We start from the raw sequence: 17,500 nt of genomic DNA on the forward strand, positions 1-17,500 counted from the left end.
AACACCACGCGTTTCAGTGAGAACAGACAAATGAGTCTTGGTTTTCTCCTCCAGATGGATTGTGGGATAGCTCTTCTGTCAAACGCTGCATAATGGCGGTGCAGGTTATCGATCGGCGGAAGCAGAGCAATCAAATCAAACGGGCATTAATAATGTAACGTGAGCAGCAAACCGCCGGCCGATCTGATGCTTTAAATACTCCGGCCAGCACGAGCTCCTGGTTAGGGATCACACTCATTAACCAGAGGTCACAGCGAGCCAACACTTTCAATTCATTTACAACACGTGGGTCACTTTTTCTACCCTTGTGATCACAGCATCGGCCTCTGTGAGCTAAACTGTGGAGCATTTATCATTGCTGTGGCACAAAAGAGGGACTCAAGTATTGAGAATCAATCAATCAATCAATCAATCAATCAATCATCTTTATTTCTATCGCTCTTCTCCAGCGCCGATTGTGTCAGAGCAGCTTCAGTGTTAAACAGGACAATACTGCAGCAGAATTAGATTTGGCTGTACAGTCGTTCTGGAGTAAACAGTGATGTTATCAGCTTATTTTAATTTATCAGAGAGAGACAATGTTGGCAGATCAGGATTATAGTTTATAGAATTAATTAAGACCTAGTTAATTAACATTATTTGTATATTTAGTTGAATAACTTGGATCATAATTTTAGGGTGCGTTCACACTTGTAGTTCGGTTAGTTTGGTTCGTTTGGTCCGGACCAAAAAACAAAACCTATAGTCCTGGTCCGCTTAGCGTTCACACTGGCATTTATAACAGCACACCTAAAGTTACCGAACCAAAGGCTCAGGGAGACGCTCACAACCTGATTGGTCGGCTTATATGACGCAGGAGCTTGTTTACCGAACACTCAGAACAGCGCTGTGTGCCGGATTACACGCGGCCATTTTATGCGTGTACATATGGCATTATTTTTACCCGCTGAGAACTCATGAAGAGCTCATGAAATGTTCAAAACAGCAGCAGCATTTCCTCTGTTGTGCAGAAAAGAGACGGCCGTTCTGTCGTCAGTAGCGGATAATAATGGGCAGCTCAGGTGCTCTGATGAGAAGAGCCAGGTTTGCTTTTTGTGCGTTTTTTCAGGCATTTTCGAAACATGCTCGTCTGACCAAATATTGATGAGGCTCTTCCTCGTTGCTCTACGTTTGCTCTCTAACGTTAACGTTACTCATTTTGGATACACCGATCTTTCCGCGTCGTTAATGAGCTGACTATGCGTCGCATCTTGTGACATTATGTCCTGTTATTGGTCCGTTTACATGTCTTTGGTCCGTGTTGCGTTCATATATCAGTCAAACCGCACCAGAGATCATTTGGAAGCGGACCGACTCATCTTTATAGCGCTCTCGCTCCGCTGGTTTGGTTCGGGTGGCAGCGTTCACATGTGTTCAAATGAAGCGCACTAACCGAGCAATCGCACCAGGGGTCGTTTCAATCCAACCAAACATGACAAGTGTGAACGCAGCCTCAGTGTCCCCAACTGAGCAAAGGTGACCACAGGAACCGAAACTCGAAACTAAGAGAAATGTGTCCTAGCGAATGTAAAAAAAAACTGTAACGTACCATATTTTAGCTCAATGATATCGTTTTGAAATGCTATTAGAATTACTATTGGTACTAAAGAATATCCAGCTCTACATTATGCATCATTATAGAAAAGAAACACATTTAAAGTTTTTCCGATAGATTAGAACTAAACTATTTAACTCTTTCTGCTGTAAGGGTTCCTCAGGAGACACTCATGGAGCTGTCATATGGCGTCACTCAAGGCAAAAATCTGTGTATTTGTCACAAATTGGTGCATTAAAAAAATAAATGACTGACTGAGTGAGTTCTTCCGGGATCCCTCACCAGAACTAACCCAGCCATAGAAGAGGTCGTCCTTATGACCAAACACGTGAGTTATCAAAATCTCACAAAAATCTAATTTCAGTACATCTCAAAAGGTAAAGGAAATCCTGCTGTCCATACTTGCAGAAGGCATCAAAATCAAGTCCACTCACCTTTATTCATACGCCGCTTTTTATAACAGGAAGATAAAGCAACAGCATTTGATTCAGCAAACTCAGCATTTCCTCACACACAAGAGAAACAGGCCTATAGAAAGCTTTAAATATGTGGATCAAACCATTCAAATCCTGTAGGCGTTGACTACGGCGGAGACGAGTCGACATCGTGAACTTCATCTTCAGCCCAACACACACTCAGAAAACACTCGTTTATTAATAAACAATTCAAATTAATTTCTCCTTTGTACATGTATAAGCATTGGTCTACTGTTGCCGGTGCTAAGTTAATGTCTCGTTAATGTACACACAGCGCCATATTGACAGAAAAACACAGAATTGTTGACAGATTTCAGATGTATTAGAAAAGAAAACCTGAACTATCCCGTGGTCCTCCGCCAGACCCTTTGCTCAGTGTTTGGTAGATCCCCCTTTTGATCTGATACAGACATGAGACTTTTTGGAGAAAGATACAACAAGTTTTCCTCACCTGGATTTGGGGATCGTCTGCCATTCCTCCTGCAGGTCCTCTCCAGGTCTGTCAGGTTGGATGGTAAATGTTGGTGGGCGGCCATTTTCAGCTCTCTCCAGAGATGCTCAGTTGGGTTTAAGTCAGGGCTCTGGCTGGGCCATTCCAGAACAGGCACGGGGTTGTTGTGAAGCCGCTCCTCCGTTATTTTAGCTGTGTGATTGCAGCCAGTCGTCCTGTCCCTGCAGCTGAAAAACACCCCACAGCATTATGCTGCCACCACCACGCTTCACTGTTGGGACTGTATTGGACAGGTGATATTTTTCTCCACACATACCGCTTAGAATTAAGGCCAAACAGTTCTGTCTTCTTCTCATCAGACAGAAAATCTTATTTCTCACCATCTTGGAGTCCTTCAGGTGTTTTTTAGCAAACTTTCATGTGTCTTGCACTGAGGAGAGGCTTCCGTCGGCCTAACCCTAACCCTAACCCATACACACACTGCCCCTAAACCTGCCCATCACACACACACTGCCCCTAAACCTGCCCATCACACACACACTGCCCCTAAACCTACCCATCACACACACACACACACGCACACACCCCCCCCAAACCTACCCATCACACACACACTGCCCCTAAACCTACCCATCACACACACACTGCCCCTAAACCTGCCCATCACACACACACTGCCCCTAAACCTACCCATCACACACACACACACACACACACACACACACGCACACACAGCCCCTAAACCTACCCATCACACACACACACACACACACGCACACACAGCCCCTAAACCTACCCATCACACGCACGCACACACACACACACACACACACACACACACACACACACACACACACATTCTGCATTTTTACTTTCTCATAAAAACTCCTCCTGTGTGATTTATAAGCCTTTTGTAAAGTGGGGCCATGGGTAATGTCCTCATATTTCACCCTCTCCTGTAATACCTGTGTCATACCCATGGCATTATACACACTTGTGTCCTCATATGTCACACACACACACACACAGACACACAAACAGACACACACACAGACACACACACACACACACACACACACACACACACACACAGAGACATCAGGGACGTCACACAAACATGAACACATGAGCATATTTATAATACAAACACATGCCACGAGAGAGAAGCGTCTCCACAGAGGCTGTGTGTTGAAACGGCTCATTAATCACAGTGTGTTGTGTAATGGTGTGTGTTGTATAATGGTGTGTGTTGTGTAATGGTGTGTGTTGTATAATGGTGTGTGTTGTGTAATGGTGTGTGTTGTGTTCAGAGGCTTTAATGTACAATCTCTGCATCCGAGAGGATTCGTGTCCGACTCTTGTTTGCTGTAATAAATGAGCCAGTGAGGCTTTATAGGTATTTATGTGATAATCAAGGCTCGGCGTAAACGTCTCTGAGAAGAGATAAACGCACGAGTTCTTCACAGCGCCACAGATGAAGCGCGCTCGTCATCCTGCCTCTGTTCGTCTGGTTGTAATGCATAATTAACCCAGAGCTGATGTCACTGTCCCATAAAAACACACACACACTTGTGTATGACTTCATTCTCTCTGGGGTTTGACTGCATGACTCAGCAGAGAGACAGAAGACCAACACGTTACACACCGCTCTCTCCGTCTCCAGTCAGAGCCTGTTTAGATTACAACCCTGAGGAGCGGTGAACCGTAGGCCCAGAATTACCTGTGTGTGTGTGTGTGTGTGTGTGTGTGTGTGTGTGTGTGTGTGTGTGTGTGTGTGTGTGTGTGTGTGTGACGCAGCTCAGAGCGTCCCAAACTCACTGTGAAATAACGTCAGTCTTCCCTGTGTCAAAGCCATGCAAATGAGACAGAAACGAGCTTCACGATTGGTGGAGGAACTGAGGAAATCTAAATCTGTTCCTAAATCAGTCATTACATTTTTACCGTCTATTTTCACATTAATTTTTTAATCAATATATTTCAGGCCTTTATTCACATATAAACATTCATCAGCGCACTCATCAGTCAGGGCCGTTTTTTAGGGGGGGCTGAGGCATAAGTTCATTAAAAAGGGCCTAGTGATGACCATGGTTATGACAGTATTATTTCATCAATTTGCACTAAACAGCTATCTCTGTTGTAATGTTTTTTTATTCAAATTAACTACGCTATAATGTTCTGAACCTGAAATATCTGTGTATTCTGACAGCTTTCTATCAGAACCAGCATTAACTTCTGGAGCAGTTTGAGCTCCAGTAGCTCGTCTGTTTGATCGGACCCCACGGGCCAGCCTTCGCTCCCCACGGTCATCAATGAGCCTTGGCCGCCCATGACCCTGTGGCCGGTTCTCCACGGGTCCTTCCTTGGAGCACTTTTGATAGATACTGACCACTGCAGACCGGGAACAGCCCACAAGAGCTGCAGTTTTGGAGATGCTCTGACCCAGTCGTCTAGCCGTCACAATCTGGCCAAACTCGCTCAAATCCTTACGCTTGCCCATTTCTCCTGCTTCACACACATCAACTCTGAGGACTAAATGTTCACTTGCTGCCTAATATATCCCACCCACTAACAGGTGATCATCAGTGCTATTCACTGGTCATAATGTTATGCCTGATTGGTGTATAATAAATTCATCATATAAAGCGATCGAGTCTCAATCTCTTTATGAACCTGGACTCTCAATGGAGGACAGAAATCCCTCAGATTTCATTAAATATCTCCATTTGTGAGGCCGAGTGATTAATTAACTTTTTTGGTGAACTTAATTTCAAATCATAATTCATATCATCATCAAAAAGCCCTAAACTACCTAGCAACCATCCATTATATCCTAGCAACCACAGAGCGCTAACCCGCATCATGCCTCATATGATAATGCTCTAAAACAACGGCACACTCCTCTACACGAGTCTGAGCACATTCAACTGTAGCAGGAAGACTGGATTTATTCGCTAAGCCGGTGAAATACGGCAGCTTTAATTAAAACTCCCGACGGAAGAGAGACGCTACACGGAGAGAAGAGAAAAGAACAGAGCCAAGATTACGACCAGAGAGGGAAAGAAAAGCAGGAATAGAGGAGGAAAGAGTCAAGGTGATGAAAGGAGAATCACAATGAGTGAGAGACTCCGGAGTCAAGATCTGGGGAAACAATAAAAAGTTCCGGATGAAAAGCCAGATGTAGAAGAATGGGAATAAAGCAGCGCTTACACCTCATGCTGCGATGCGATTGGTCCACTGGTTAGTCCAGTTATCCAATCACAGCCAAGAGTCACCTGAGGTCGAGGGATCCACCCAGTCTCCAAACTCAGCGGATTATCCAGCAGCGAGGGGTCCATTATAAAGATCCCAGTCCGTGGTTTCCATCAGAAACGTCCTCAGTCTGAGCGGGCAGAGCAGAGGATCTTAAAGGGTTAGTTCACCCAAAAATGAAAATGATGTCATTAATGACTCGCCCTCATGTGGTTGGACACCAGTCAGACCTTCGTTCATCTTCAGAACACAGATGAAGATATTTTAGTGTAAAGCTGAGAAAGGCTTTAGATAGGCCTCCATTGGCATTCAGTCCATTTCCACTCACAAGACCCATAAAGGCCCTAAACACATCGACACACAGCCCATCTCACTACAGCGGCTGCACAATCACTTTATGAAGCGGCGAGAACAGTTATTGTGCACACAAAAAATCAAAATAATGACTTTTAAGAGATGTTGTCTTCCGTGTAGGTCTGGGACGTGAACTCAGGCGACAGCGGCTCCTCCTCTTCCGGGTCGGTCTCGGACGTGAACTCACGCGATGGCGGCGCTCCTCCTCTTCCGTGTCGGTCTGGGACGTGAACTCAGGCGATGGCGGCGCTTCTCCTCTTCCGTGTCGGTCTGGGACGTGAACTCAGGCGATGGCGGCGCTCCTCCTCTTCCGTGTCGGTCTGGGACGTGAACTCAGGCGATAGCGGCGCTCCTCCTCTTCCGTGTCTCGGACGTGAACTCACGCGATGGCGGCGCTCCTCCTCTTCCGTGTCGGTCTGGGACGTGAACTCACGCGATGGCGGCGCTCCTCCTCTTCCGTGTCGGTCTGGGACGTGAACTCAGGCGATGGCGGCTCCTCCTCTTCCGTGTCGGTCTGGGACGTGAACTCACGCATGGCGGCGCTCCTCCTCTTCCGGGTCGGTCTCGGACGTGAACTCACGCGATGGCGGCGCTCCTCCTCTTCCGTGTCGGTCTGGGACGTGAACTCAGGCGATAGCGGCGCTCCTCCTCTTCCGTGTCGGTCTGGGACGTGAACTCAGGCGATAGCGGCGCTCCTCCTCTTCCGGGTCGGTCTCGGACGTGAACTCACCCGATGGCGGCGCTCCTCCTCTTCCGTGTCGGTCTGGGACGTGAACTCACGCGATGGCGGCGCTCCTCCTCTTCCGTCTCGGTCTCGGATGTGAACTCACGCGATGGCGGCGCTCCTCCTCTTCCGTGTCGGTCTGGGACGTGAACTCACGCGATGGCGGCGCTCCTCCTCTTCCGTGTCGGTCTGGGACGTGAACTCACGCGATGGCGGCGCTCCTCCTCTTCCGGGTCGGTCTCGGACGTGAACTCACGCGATGGCGGCGCTCCTCCTCTTCCGTGACGGTCTGGGACGTGAACTCAGGCGATAGCGGCGCTCCTCCTCTTCCGGGTCGGTCTCGGACGTGAACTCACGCGATGGCGGCGCTCCTCCTCTTCCGTGTCGGTCTGGGACGTGAACTCACGCGATGGCGGCGCTCCTCCTCTTCCGTGTCGGTCTGGGACGTGAACTCAGGCGATGGCGGCTCCTCCTCTTCCGTGTCGGTCTGGGACGTGAACTCACGCGATGGCGGCGCTCCTCCTCTTCCGGGTCGGTCTCGGACGTGAACTCACGCGATGGCGGCGCTCCTCCTCTTCCGTGTCGGTCTGGGACGTGAACTCAGGCAAGAGCGGCGCTCCTCCTCTTCCGTGTCGGTCTGGGACGTGAACTCAGGCGATAGCGGCGCTCCTCCTCTTCCGGGTCGGTCTCGGACGTGAACTCACCCGATGGCGGCGCTCCTCCTCTTCCGTGTCGGTCTCGGACGTGAACTCACGCGATGGCGGCGCTCCTCCTCTTCCGTCTCGGTCTCGGATGTGAACTCACGCGATGGCGGCGCTCCTCCTCTTCCGGGTCGGTCTCGGACGTGAACTCAGGCGATGGCGGCGCTTCTCCTCTTCCGTGTCGGTCTGGGACGTGAACTCAGGCGATGGCGGCGCTCCTCCTCTTCCGTGTCGGTCTGGGACGTGAACTCAGGCGATAGCGGCGCTCCTCCTCTTCCGTGTCGGTCTGGGACGTGAACTCAGGCGATGGCGGCGCTCCTCCTCTTCCGTGTCGGTCTGGGACGTGAACTCACGCGATGGCGGCGCTCCTCCTCTTCCGTGTCGGTCTGGGACGTGAACTCACGCGATGGCGGCGCTCCTCCTCTTCCGGGTCGGTCTCGGACGTGAACTCACGCGATGGCGGCGCTCCTCCTCTTCCGTGTCGGTCTGGGACGTGAACTCACGCGATGGCGGCGCTCCTCCTCTTCCGTGTCGGTCTGGGACGTGAACTCACGCGATGGCGGCGCTCCTCCTCTTCCGTGTCGGTCTGGGACGTGAACTCACGCGATGGCGGCGCTCCTCCTCTTCCGGGTCGGTCTCGGACGTGAACTCACGCGATGGCGGCGCTCCTCCTCTTCCGTGACGGTCTGGGACGTGAACTCAGGCGATAGCGGCGCTCCTCCTCTTCCGGGTCGGTCTCGGACGTGAACTCACGCGATGGCGGCGCTCCTCCTCTTCCGTGTCGGTCTGGGACGTGAACTCACGCGATGGCGGCGCTCCTCCTCTTCCGTGTCGGTCTGGGACGTGAACTCAGGCGATGGCGGCTCCTCCTCTTCCGTGTCGGTCTGGGACGTGAACTCACGCGATGGCGGCGCTCCTCCTCTTCCGGGTCGGTCTCGGACGTGAACTCACGCGATGGCGGCGCTCCTCCTCTTCCGTGTCGGTCTGGGACGTGAACTCAGGCGATAGCGGCGCTCCTCCTCTTCCGTGTCGGTCTGGGACGTGAACTCAGGCGATAGCGGCGCTCCTCCTCTTCCGGGTCGGTCTCGGACGTGAACTCACCCGATGGCGGCGCTCCTCCTCTTCCGTGTCGGTCTGGGACGTGAACTCACGCGATGGCGGCGCTCCTCCTCTTCCGTCTCGGTCTCGGATGTGAACTCACGCGATGGCGGGGCTCCTCCTCTTCCGTGTCGGTCTGGGACGTGAACTCACGCGATGGCGGCGCTCCTCCTCTTCCGTGTCGGTCTGGGACGTGAACTCACGCGATGGCGGCGCTCCTCCTCTTCCGGGTCGGTCTCGGACGTGAACTCACGCGATGGCGGCGCTCCTCCTCTTCCGTGTCGGTCTGGGACGTGAACTCACGCGATGGCGGCGCTCCTCCTCTTCCGTGTCGGTCTGGGACGTGAACTCAGGCGATGGCGGCTCCTCCTCTTCCGTGTCGGTCTGGGACGTGAACTCACGCGATGGCGGCGCTCCTCCTCTTCCGTGACGGTCTGGGACGTGAACTCAGGCGATAGCGGCGCTCCTCCTCTTCCGGGTCGGTCTCGGACGTGAACTCACGCGATGGCGGCGCTCCTCCTCTTCCGTGTCGGTCTGGGACGTGAACTCACGCGATGGCGGCGCTCCTCCTCTTCCGTGTCGGTCTGGGACGTGAACTCAGGCGATGGCGGCTCCTCCTCTTCCGTGTCGGTCTGGGACGTGAACTCAGGCGATGGCGGCGCTCCTCCTCTTCCGTGTCGGTCTGGGACGTGAACTCACGCATGGCGGCGCTCCTCCTCTTCCGGGTCGGTCTCGGACGTGAACTCACGCGATGGCGGCGCTCCTCCTCTTCCATGACGGTCTGGGACGTGAACTCAGGCGATAGCGGCGCTCCTCCTCTTCCGGGTCGGTCTCGGACGTGAACTCACGCGATGGCGGCGCTCCTCCTCTTCCGTGTCGGTCTGGGACGTGAACTCACGCGATGGCGGCGCTCCTCCTCTTCCGTGTCGGTCTGGGACGTGAACTCAGGCGATGGCGGCTCCTCCTCTTCCGTGTCGGTCTGGGACGTGAACTCACGCGATGGCGGCGCTCCTCCTCTTCCGGGTCGGTCTCGGACGTGAACTCACGCGATGGCGGCGCTCCTCCTCTTCCGTGTCGGTCTGGGACGTGAACTCAGGCGATAGCGGCGCTCCTCCTCTTCCGTGTCGGTCTGGGACGTGAACTCAGGCGATAGCGGCGCTCCTCCTCTTCCGGGTCGGTCTCGGACGTGAACTCACCCGATGGCGGCGCTCCTCCTCTTCCGTGTCGGTCTGGGACGTGAACTCACGCGATGGCGGCGCTCCTCCTCTTCCGTCTCGGTCTCGGATGTGAACTCACGCGATGGCGGCGCTCCTCCTCTTCCGTGTCGGTCTGGGACGTGAACTCACGCGATGGCGGCGCTCCTCCTCTTCCGTGTCGGTCTGGGACGTGAACTCACGCGATGGCGGCGCTCCTCCTCTTCCGGGTCGGTCTCGGACGTGAACTCACGCGATGGCGGCGCTCCTCCTCTTCCGTGACGGTCTGGGACGTGAACTCAGGCGATAGCGGCGCTCCTCCTCTTCCGGGTCGGTCTCGGACGTGAACTCACGCGATGGCGGCGCTCCTCCTCTTCCGTGTCGGTCTGGGACGTGAACTCACGCGATGGCGGCGCTCCTCCTCTTCCGTGTCGGTCTGGGACGTGAACTCAGGCGATGGCGGCTCCTCCTCTTCCGTGTCGGTCTGGGACGTGAACTCACGCAATGGCGGCGCTCCTCCTCTTCCGGGTCGGTCTCGGACGTGAACTCACGCGATGGCGGCGCTCCTCCTCTTCCGTGTCGGTCTGGGACGTGAACTCAGGCGATAGCGGCGCTCCTCCTCTTCCGTGTCGGTCTGGGACGTGAACTCAGGCGATAGCGGCGCTCCTCCTCTTCCGGGTCAGTCTCGGACGTGAACTCACCCGATGGCGGCGCTCCTCCTCTTCCGTGTCGGTCTGGGACGTGAACTCACGCGATGGCGGCGCTCCTCCTCTTCCGTCTCGGTCTCGGATGTGAACTCACGCGATGGCGGCGCTCCTCCTGTTCCGTGTCGGTCTCGGACGTGAACTCACGCGATGGCGGCGCTCCTCCTCTTCCGTGTCGGTCTGGGACGTGAACTCACGCGATGGCGCCGCTCCTCCTCTTTCTCTGTCGGTCTGGGACGTGAACTCAGGCGATGGCGGCGCTCCTCCTCTTCCGTGTCGGTCTGGGACGTGAACTCAGGCGATGGCGGCGCTCCTCCTCTTCCGTGTCGGTCTGGGACGTGAACTCAGGCGATAGCGGCGCTCCTCCTCTTCCGGGTCGTGTGTTCGCTATGATTCGAACGGCGGAGCCGCGTCATATTCTCACACATGCGCGGAGTTCACGTCAATAATTTGGTGGATTATATCGTTATTTTGATTTTTTTTGCGCACAATAACTATTTTCGTCTCATTGTAAAGTGATTGTGCAGCCGCTGTAGTGAGATGGGCTGTGTGTCGATGTGTTTAGGGCCTTTATGGGTCTTGTGAGTGGGAATGGACTGAAGGCCAATGGAGGCCCATCTGAAGCCTTTCTCAGCTTTACACTAAAATATCTTCATTTGTGTTCTGAAGATGAACGAAGGTCTGACGGGTGTCCAACCACATGAGGGGGAGTCATTAATGAAATAATCTTCATTTTTGGGTGAACTAACCCTTTTAACCACAGTTATTAAACTTAAAGGTAGGGGAGGTACACTGTACAAAATGTGTTGTTTTTTGTTGGTTTAACTATAAAAAGTAAGTAACCTGGTTGCCTTAAAATGTTGAGTTTATTGAAATTAAAAATGTGAGTCGATACGATGAAGGAAATTTGTTTAATAAATAGAAACTCAAAATATTATTGTATCTGAACCACATAAAAAATGTGATAAATCATGAAAATAGCACAATTTGGCTGCGTCATCAGAAATAAAACACACAATTACCCAATATGCTTACACAATCTTTATAATATTTGAATAAAGGTTGTCAAATCTCAAAAAATGTTCATTGTATTAACTCAAAATTTTAATTTCAATGAACTCAAAATTTTAAGGCAACCAGGTAATTTTTTTTCTAAATATTGTTTACAGTGTAAGAATGATCTGAAACACTTTTGTCCAAATTTGTTTAAACTGTATATGTCAAAACATAATTGAAATGTCAGTACTCTGACAGTAATCGAGTTTTTAATCTGCTATAATCGGCGCTCATTATTTTCGTTCGGGACGAAAGAAGTGATTGGCTGTGGCCACTGTCACTCTCTCTCGCTACCATGGCGACCACCGCTTTCGCTACAGGATCCGCCCACATGCGCGCGCCCGTTATGCAAAATAATGGCAGAGAAAGAGCGTTCAAAATGCACAGCGCCGGGTTTTGCAGTCAGCGAAGGCAAACAATGCAAAAAAAGGAGGACAGTACGAGAAAAGGCAATGCACAGAAAGTCTTCGGATAAACAAAGAAATCAAACGCGAGTAAAAATGGGCGAGGCTTTCCAACGCTGGCGGACTGAGGGACCTGAGAAACGCCTCATCGCTGCTGTATTTCTGCTGGACAGCTCATCTTTCATTCTGATTATACATTTTTCGGTTTATGTTTTCATGAAGCTGCCTAATATAGCTAACATTACTTAACTCAACTTACATAACTTACTTTACGCAATATGCTAAGCTCAAGTTGATCGCTGTCGTGTTGAATTGCGCAAAACTTAACTTTTACTAACTTAGCTAGTACACCGCATCCAGGAACTTTTTAGAGCTAAGTTAGCTTTAGCTACTGCTAATCAACAATGCTATCATCATGGAAACTCTTACATGCAAAACACCGTATATGTTATGAATCTTAATAATCATTAATAACTGTAATTTATTTAGCGCCTGTCACGAAACCCAAGGATGCTTTACAGACAGCAGGGGAAGGGCAGGGAGAGAAACCCGAGCAGCTATGGTCCCTACGCCTCAGGGAAGAGGTGTGTTTTAAGCTGGGTTTAAAGGTTAATAGAGATGATGAAGAGCGGATGGCATGAGGAAGCTTGTTCCAGAGTTAAGGAGCACCAACACAGAAGACTATCACCAAACGTCCGTAGCCTGGCCTTTGGGACAGCGAGCAGGTCCGTCTGAGGACCGCAGGGACCGGGCTTGGTTGTAAGGATGGAGTAGATCAGTCAGATATTGCGGTGAAAGTCCATTTAGAGATTTGTACGTCAGGAGGAGAAATTCATATTTGATCCGTGATTTAACTGGCAGCCAATGAAGTTTCTTTAGGATTGGAGTAATATGAGATCCAAGTTTTGTGTGAGTAAGCATCCTAGCCGCAGAGTCCTGTACCTACTGGAGTCTGTCGGTAGCTTTGCTAGGCAGACCAAACAGGACACCATTACAGTAATCGAGTCGGGAGGGGATGAAGGAGTGGATTAGGGTCTCGGCTACAGCGTCAGAGAGGCAGAGCCGGAGTCTAGAGGTGTTCTTGAGATGGTAAAATGCCGATTTAGTAGTGTGCTTAATGTGTTCCTGGAAGGATACAGTGGAGTCCATGATGACGCCTAGGTTGCGCACTTGAGTACTCAAGTCTGAAGTCATCAACTTTCTTAAGAAGTGACTGTGGAGCAAACACTAAGAGTCTGTTTGGTCTTTATTGAGTTTAAGAAGGTTACTGTCCTCAGGCCGTTGGTGAGCGTCAGTGGTGGAAGAGGAGCGGAAGGCTTAGTCCTGATGTAGAGCTGGGTATCGTCAGCATAGCAATGGAAATGTTAGCCATGTTTACGGATGATCATCCTAAGAGGCAACAAATAGATATTAAACAGTAGAGGGCCAAGTACCGATCCTTGTGGCACACCATGTAAGACCGGCGCCAATCCAGAGCAAATATCCTGAAGGGTGATGTATTGTTGCCTGTTGGTGAGATAGGATTTTAACCAGGAGTGCACAGTGCCAGTGAGATGTGAGAGGCAAGTGAGAGGAATGACTTGTGAAACCGTATCAAAGGCAGCAGAGAGGTCAAGAAGTATTAAGATGCTGACAGAATCAGCTGCCATGAGAAGATCATTGGTGATTTTGATTAGGGCAGTCTCAGTAGTGTGCTGTGTCCTGAAAGCAGATTGGATTGGCTCGTAGAGGTTGTGCTGTAGCAAATGATGTCTGAGTTGGGAAGCCACAGCCCTTTCCAATAGCTTGGCGATGAATGGTAAGTTGGAGATTGGGCGGTAGTGACTTGGATCTTCGTGGTTCAAACCAGGCTTTTTAAGTGGACGGGGACCACAACAGCAGACAATGAGGTGTTGGTGATGCTGACCAGGGTGGCCAGAGTTGGAAGGCAAGCCTTAACCTGTACATCTTACACAAAACTCATCTTCAACACAGTATAACTGATGTTATTGGAAAAACATCTGTCGATGCTACCCGTGTTTAGCTTTGCCTTCTCAATCTAACTAGCTCGTTACCGAATCACACACAAATATATTTTAAACTTTACCAGTATAGCTGGATCGTGAGGACTAAAGACATCTTATCTGTTTATATTCATACTGATGAAGTTAGATGTGTTATCACATGTGATTCTGACATGATGTCACTACATGCACTCCGCTCGTCTCAGGTCAATAATGCGTCTGATTGGTCAGTGAGGCGTTCGTGTGTTTTGGGGGCGTGGCTTTGGAAAGAGCCCAGAAGGGACATCAAATATATGGAGTGAATGGAAATAATGAGCTGTCTTTAAAACAGTCGTGAGAGGGCTACACACACTCAATATTTATACGTTCTTTTCAGAGTACTTACATTTTAATGATGTATTGATATATAAAGAAAGTTTAAACAAATTTGGAAAAAAAGTTTTTTTAACCAATTCTTACCTATCCTACCTTTAAGTATTGTGAGTATAATGAGTATAAGTATAATGAATGAATGCACATCAAACAAACAATTCCAGATGTAACCAGGAATCTGCAACTATTATAATGCATTTTAAGCATGTTACAAGCATTTATGAAAAGATATAATGCATTATAGCATATATTATGAATGCATTAATAAGGCATTACACAAAGGCTTCAAGTGTTTAAAATGACAGAAGAAGTTTTCACCAATAATAATAATAAAGATGAGCTGCAGATGTACATGAGGTTTGATCAAATCTCTGCGTTGGTTTAATTTTACAAACACCGTTCTCAAACTTTAGTGCTCAGATGATCGTTTCCTAGCAACTGATTCCTGCGGAGGTGAGGCTGCTGAATTCATCATCACTGAACTTCATAACGTGGAGAAAAGCTGGTACACACACACACACACACACACACACACACACACACACACATGCACACACACACACACGCACACACACACACACACACACACACACACACGCACGCACGCACGCACGCACGCACGCACACACACACACACACACACACACACGCACACACACGCGAGGGCAGGAATAATGCATGATAAAGAGATAGAAAAACAAACGCATGATGAAACAAAGCAGCAAAACAGCAGCAATCCTGTGATGAGCAGGGGATCAGACACATCACTAACTCTTCTTTATAAAAGACATTCTTAAAGGGCTAGTTCACCAAAAATGAACCTTCTGTCATTAACTCCTCTCCCTAATGTCGCTCCACACCCGTAAGACCTCCGTTCATCTTCACACACAGTTTAAGATATTTTATATTTAGTCCGAGAGCGTATGCAAGTATATGCACACTATACTGTCCATGTCCAGAAAGAAGACTTCTCTTCTGTGTTTGTGTTCAATCCTCAAATAAAGATTCAAACGGTTATGAATCAGAGTATTGATTCATGATTCGGATCACCAATGCCACGTGATTTCAGCAGTTAGACAAGTGAAAAATTGAGAAAAAGTCAAACTGCTGAAATCACGTGGCATTGGCGATCCGAATCATGAATCAATACGCTGATTCATAACCGTTTGAATCTTTATTTGAGGATTGAAAACAAACCCGGAAGAGAACTAATTCAGTAGCTCCGCCCAAAGACTCGCCTAATTCAGTAGCTCCGCCCAAAGACTCGCCTAATTCAGTAGCTCCGCCCAAAGACTCACCTAATTCAGTAGCCCCACCCAAAAAAAAATCACCTAATTCAGTAGCTCCGCCCAAAGACTCGCCTAATTCAGTAGCTCCGCCCAAAGACTCACCTAATTCAGTAGCCCCACCCAAAGACTCACCTAATTCAGTAGCCCCACCCAAAAAAGATCACCTAATTCAGTAGCTCCATCCAAAGACTCGCCTAATTCAGTAGCCACACTCAAAGACTCACCTAATTCAGTAGCCCCACCCAAAAAAATCACCTAATTCAGTAGCTCCATCCAAAGACTCGCCTAATTCAGTAGCCACACTCAAAGACTCGCCTAATTCAGTAGCCCCACCCAAAAAAAATCACCTAATTCAGTAGCTCCATCCAAAGACTCGCCTAATTCAGTATCTCCATCCAAAAAACTCACCTAATTCAGTAGCTCCATCCAAAGACTCACCTAATTCAGTAGCCCCACCCAAAAAAATCACCTAATTCAGTAGCTCCATCCAAAGACTCGCCTAATTCAATAGCTCCATCCAAAGACTCGCCTAATTCAGTAGCCACACTCAAAGACTCGCCTAATTCAGTAGCTCCGCCCAAAGACTCGCCTAATTCAGTAGCCCCACCCAAAGACTCACCTAATTCAGTAGCCCCACCCAAAAAAAATCACCTAATTCAGTAGCCCCACCCAAAGACTCACCTAATTCAGTAGCTCCGTCCAAAGACTCGCCTAATTCAGTAGCCACACTCAAAGACTCGCCTAATTCAGTAGCCACACTCAAAGACTCGCCTAATTCAGTAGCTACACTCAAAGACTCGCCTAAATCAGTAGCCCCACCCAAAGACTCGCCTAATTCAGTAGCCCCACCCAAAAAAAATCACCTAATTCAGTAGCTCCGTCCAAAGACTCGCCTAATTCAGTAGCCACACTCAAAGACTCGCCTAATTCAGTAGCTCCGCCCAAAGACTCACCTAATTCAGTAGCCCCACCCAAAGACTCGCCTAATTCAGTAGCCCCACCCAAAGACTCACCTAATTCAGTAGCCCCACCCAAAAAAAATCACCTAATTCAGTAGCTCTGTCCAAAGACTCACCTAATTCAGTAGCCCCACCCAAAGACTCGCCTAAATCAGTAGCCACACCCAAAGACTCGCCTAATTCAGTAGCTCCGCCCAAAGACTCACCTAATTCAGTAGCTCCGCCCAAAGACTCGCCTAATTCAGTAGCTCCGCCCAAAGACTCGCCTAAATCAGTAGCCACACCCAAAGACTCGCCTAATTCAGTAGCTCCGCCCAAAGACTCACCTAATTCAGTAGCTCCGCCAAAAGACTCACCTAATTCAGTAGCCCCACCCAAAAAAAAATCACCTAATTCAGTAGCTCCGCCCAAAGACTCGCCTAATTCAGTAGCTCCGCCCAAAGACTCGCCTAAATCAGTAGCCACACCCAAAGACTCACCTAATTCAGTAGCTCCGCCCAAAGACTCACCTAATTCAGTAGCCCCACCCATAGAATCACCTAATTCAGTAGCCCCACCCATAGAATCACCTAATTCAGTAGCCCCACCCAAAAAAAATCACCTAATTCAGTAGCTCCGTCCAAAGACTCACCTAATTCAGTAGCTCCACCCAAAGACTCACCTAATTCAGTAGCCCCACCCATAGAATCACCTAATTCATTAGCCCCACCCATAGAATCACCTAATTCAGTAGCCCCACCCAAAAAAAAATCACCTAATTCAGTAGCCCCACCCCCAAGAAAAATCACCTAATTCAGTAGCCCCACCCAAAGACTCACCTAATTCAGTAGCTCCGCCCAAAGACTCACCTAATTCAGTAGCCCCACCCATAGA

General features: G+C 49.6%; 1 protein-coding gene across 1 annotated transcript in view; it reads right to left on the reverse strand.

Moving 5' to 3' along the window:
* Positions 1-6,659, reverse strand: part of LOC137058287 (hornerin-like) — a 16,651-nt gene extending 9,992 nt beyond the window's left edge. Inside the window, exons 1-2 of the mRNA XM_067431521.1 lie at positions 6,508-6,659; positions 2,522-2,748 (exon numbers count right to left, since the gene is read on the reverse strand). Coding sequence (XP_067287622.1) covers positions 2,522-2,748; positions 6,508-6,659 — 379 coding nt within the window. The remainder of the gene's footprint in view (positions 1-2,521; positions 2,749-6,507) is intronic.
* Between the last annotated feature and the right edge of the window lie 10,841 nt (positions 6,660-17,500).

The sequence above is a fragment of the Pseudorasbora parva genome, chromosome 22, assembly GCF_024679245.1.
Source record: "Pseudorasbora parva isolate DD20220531a chromosome 22, ASM2467924v1, whole genome shotgun sequence".
Classification (NCBI taxonomy): Eukaryota; Metazoa; Chordata; class Actinopteri; order Cypriniformes; family Gobionidae; genus Pseudorasbora; species Pseudorasbora parva.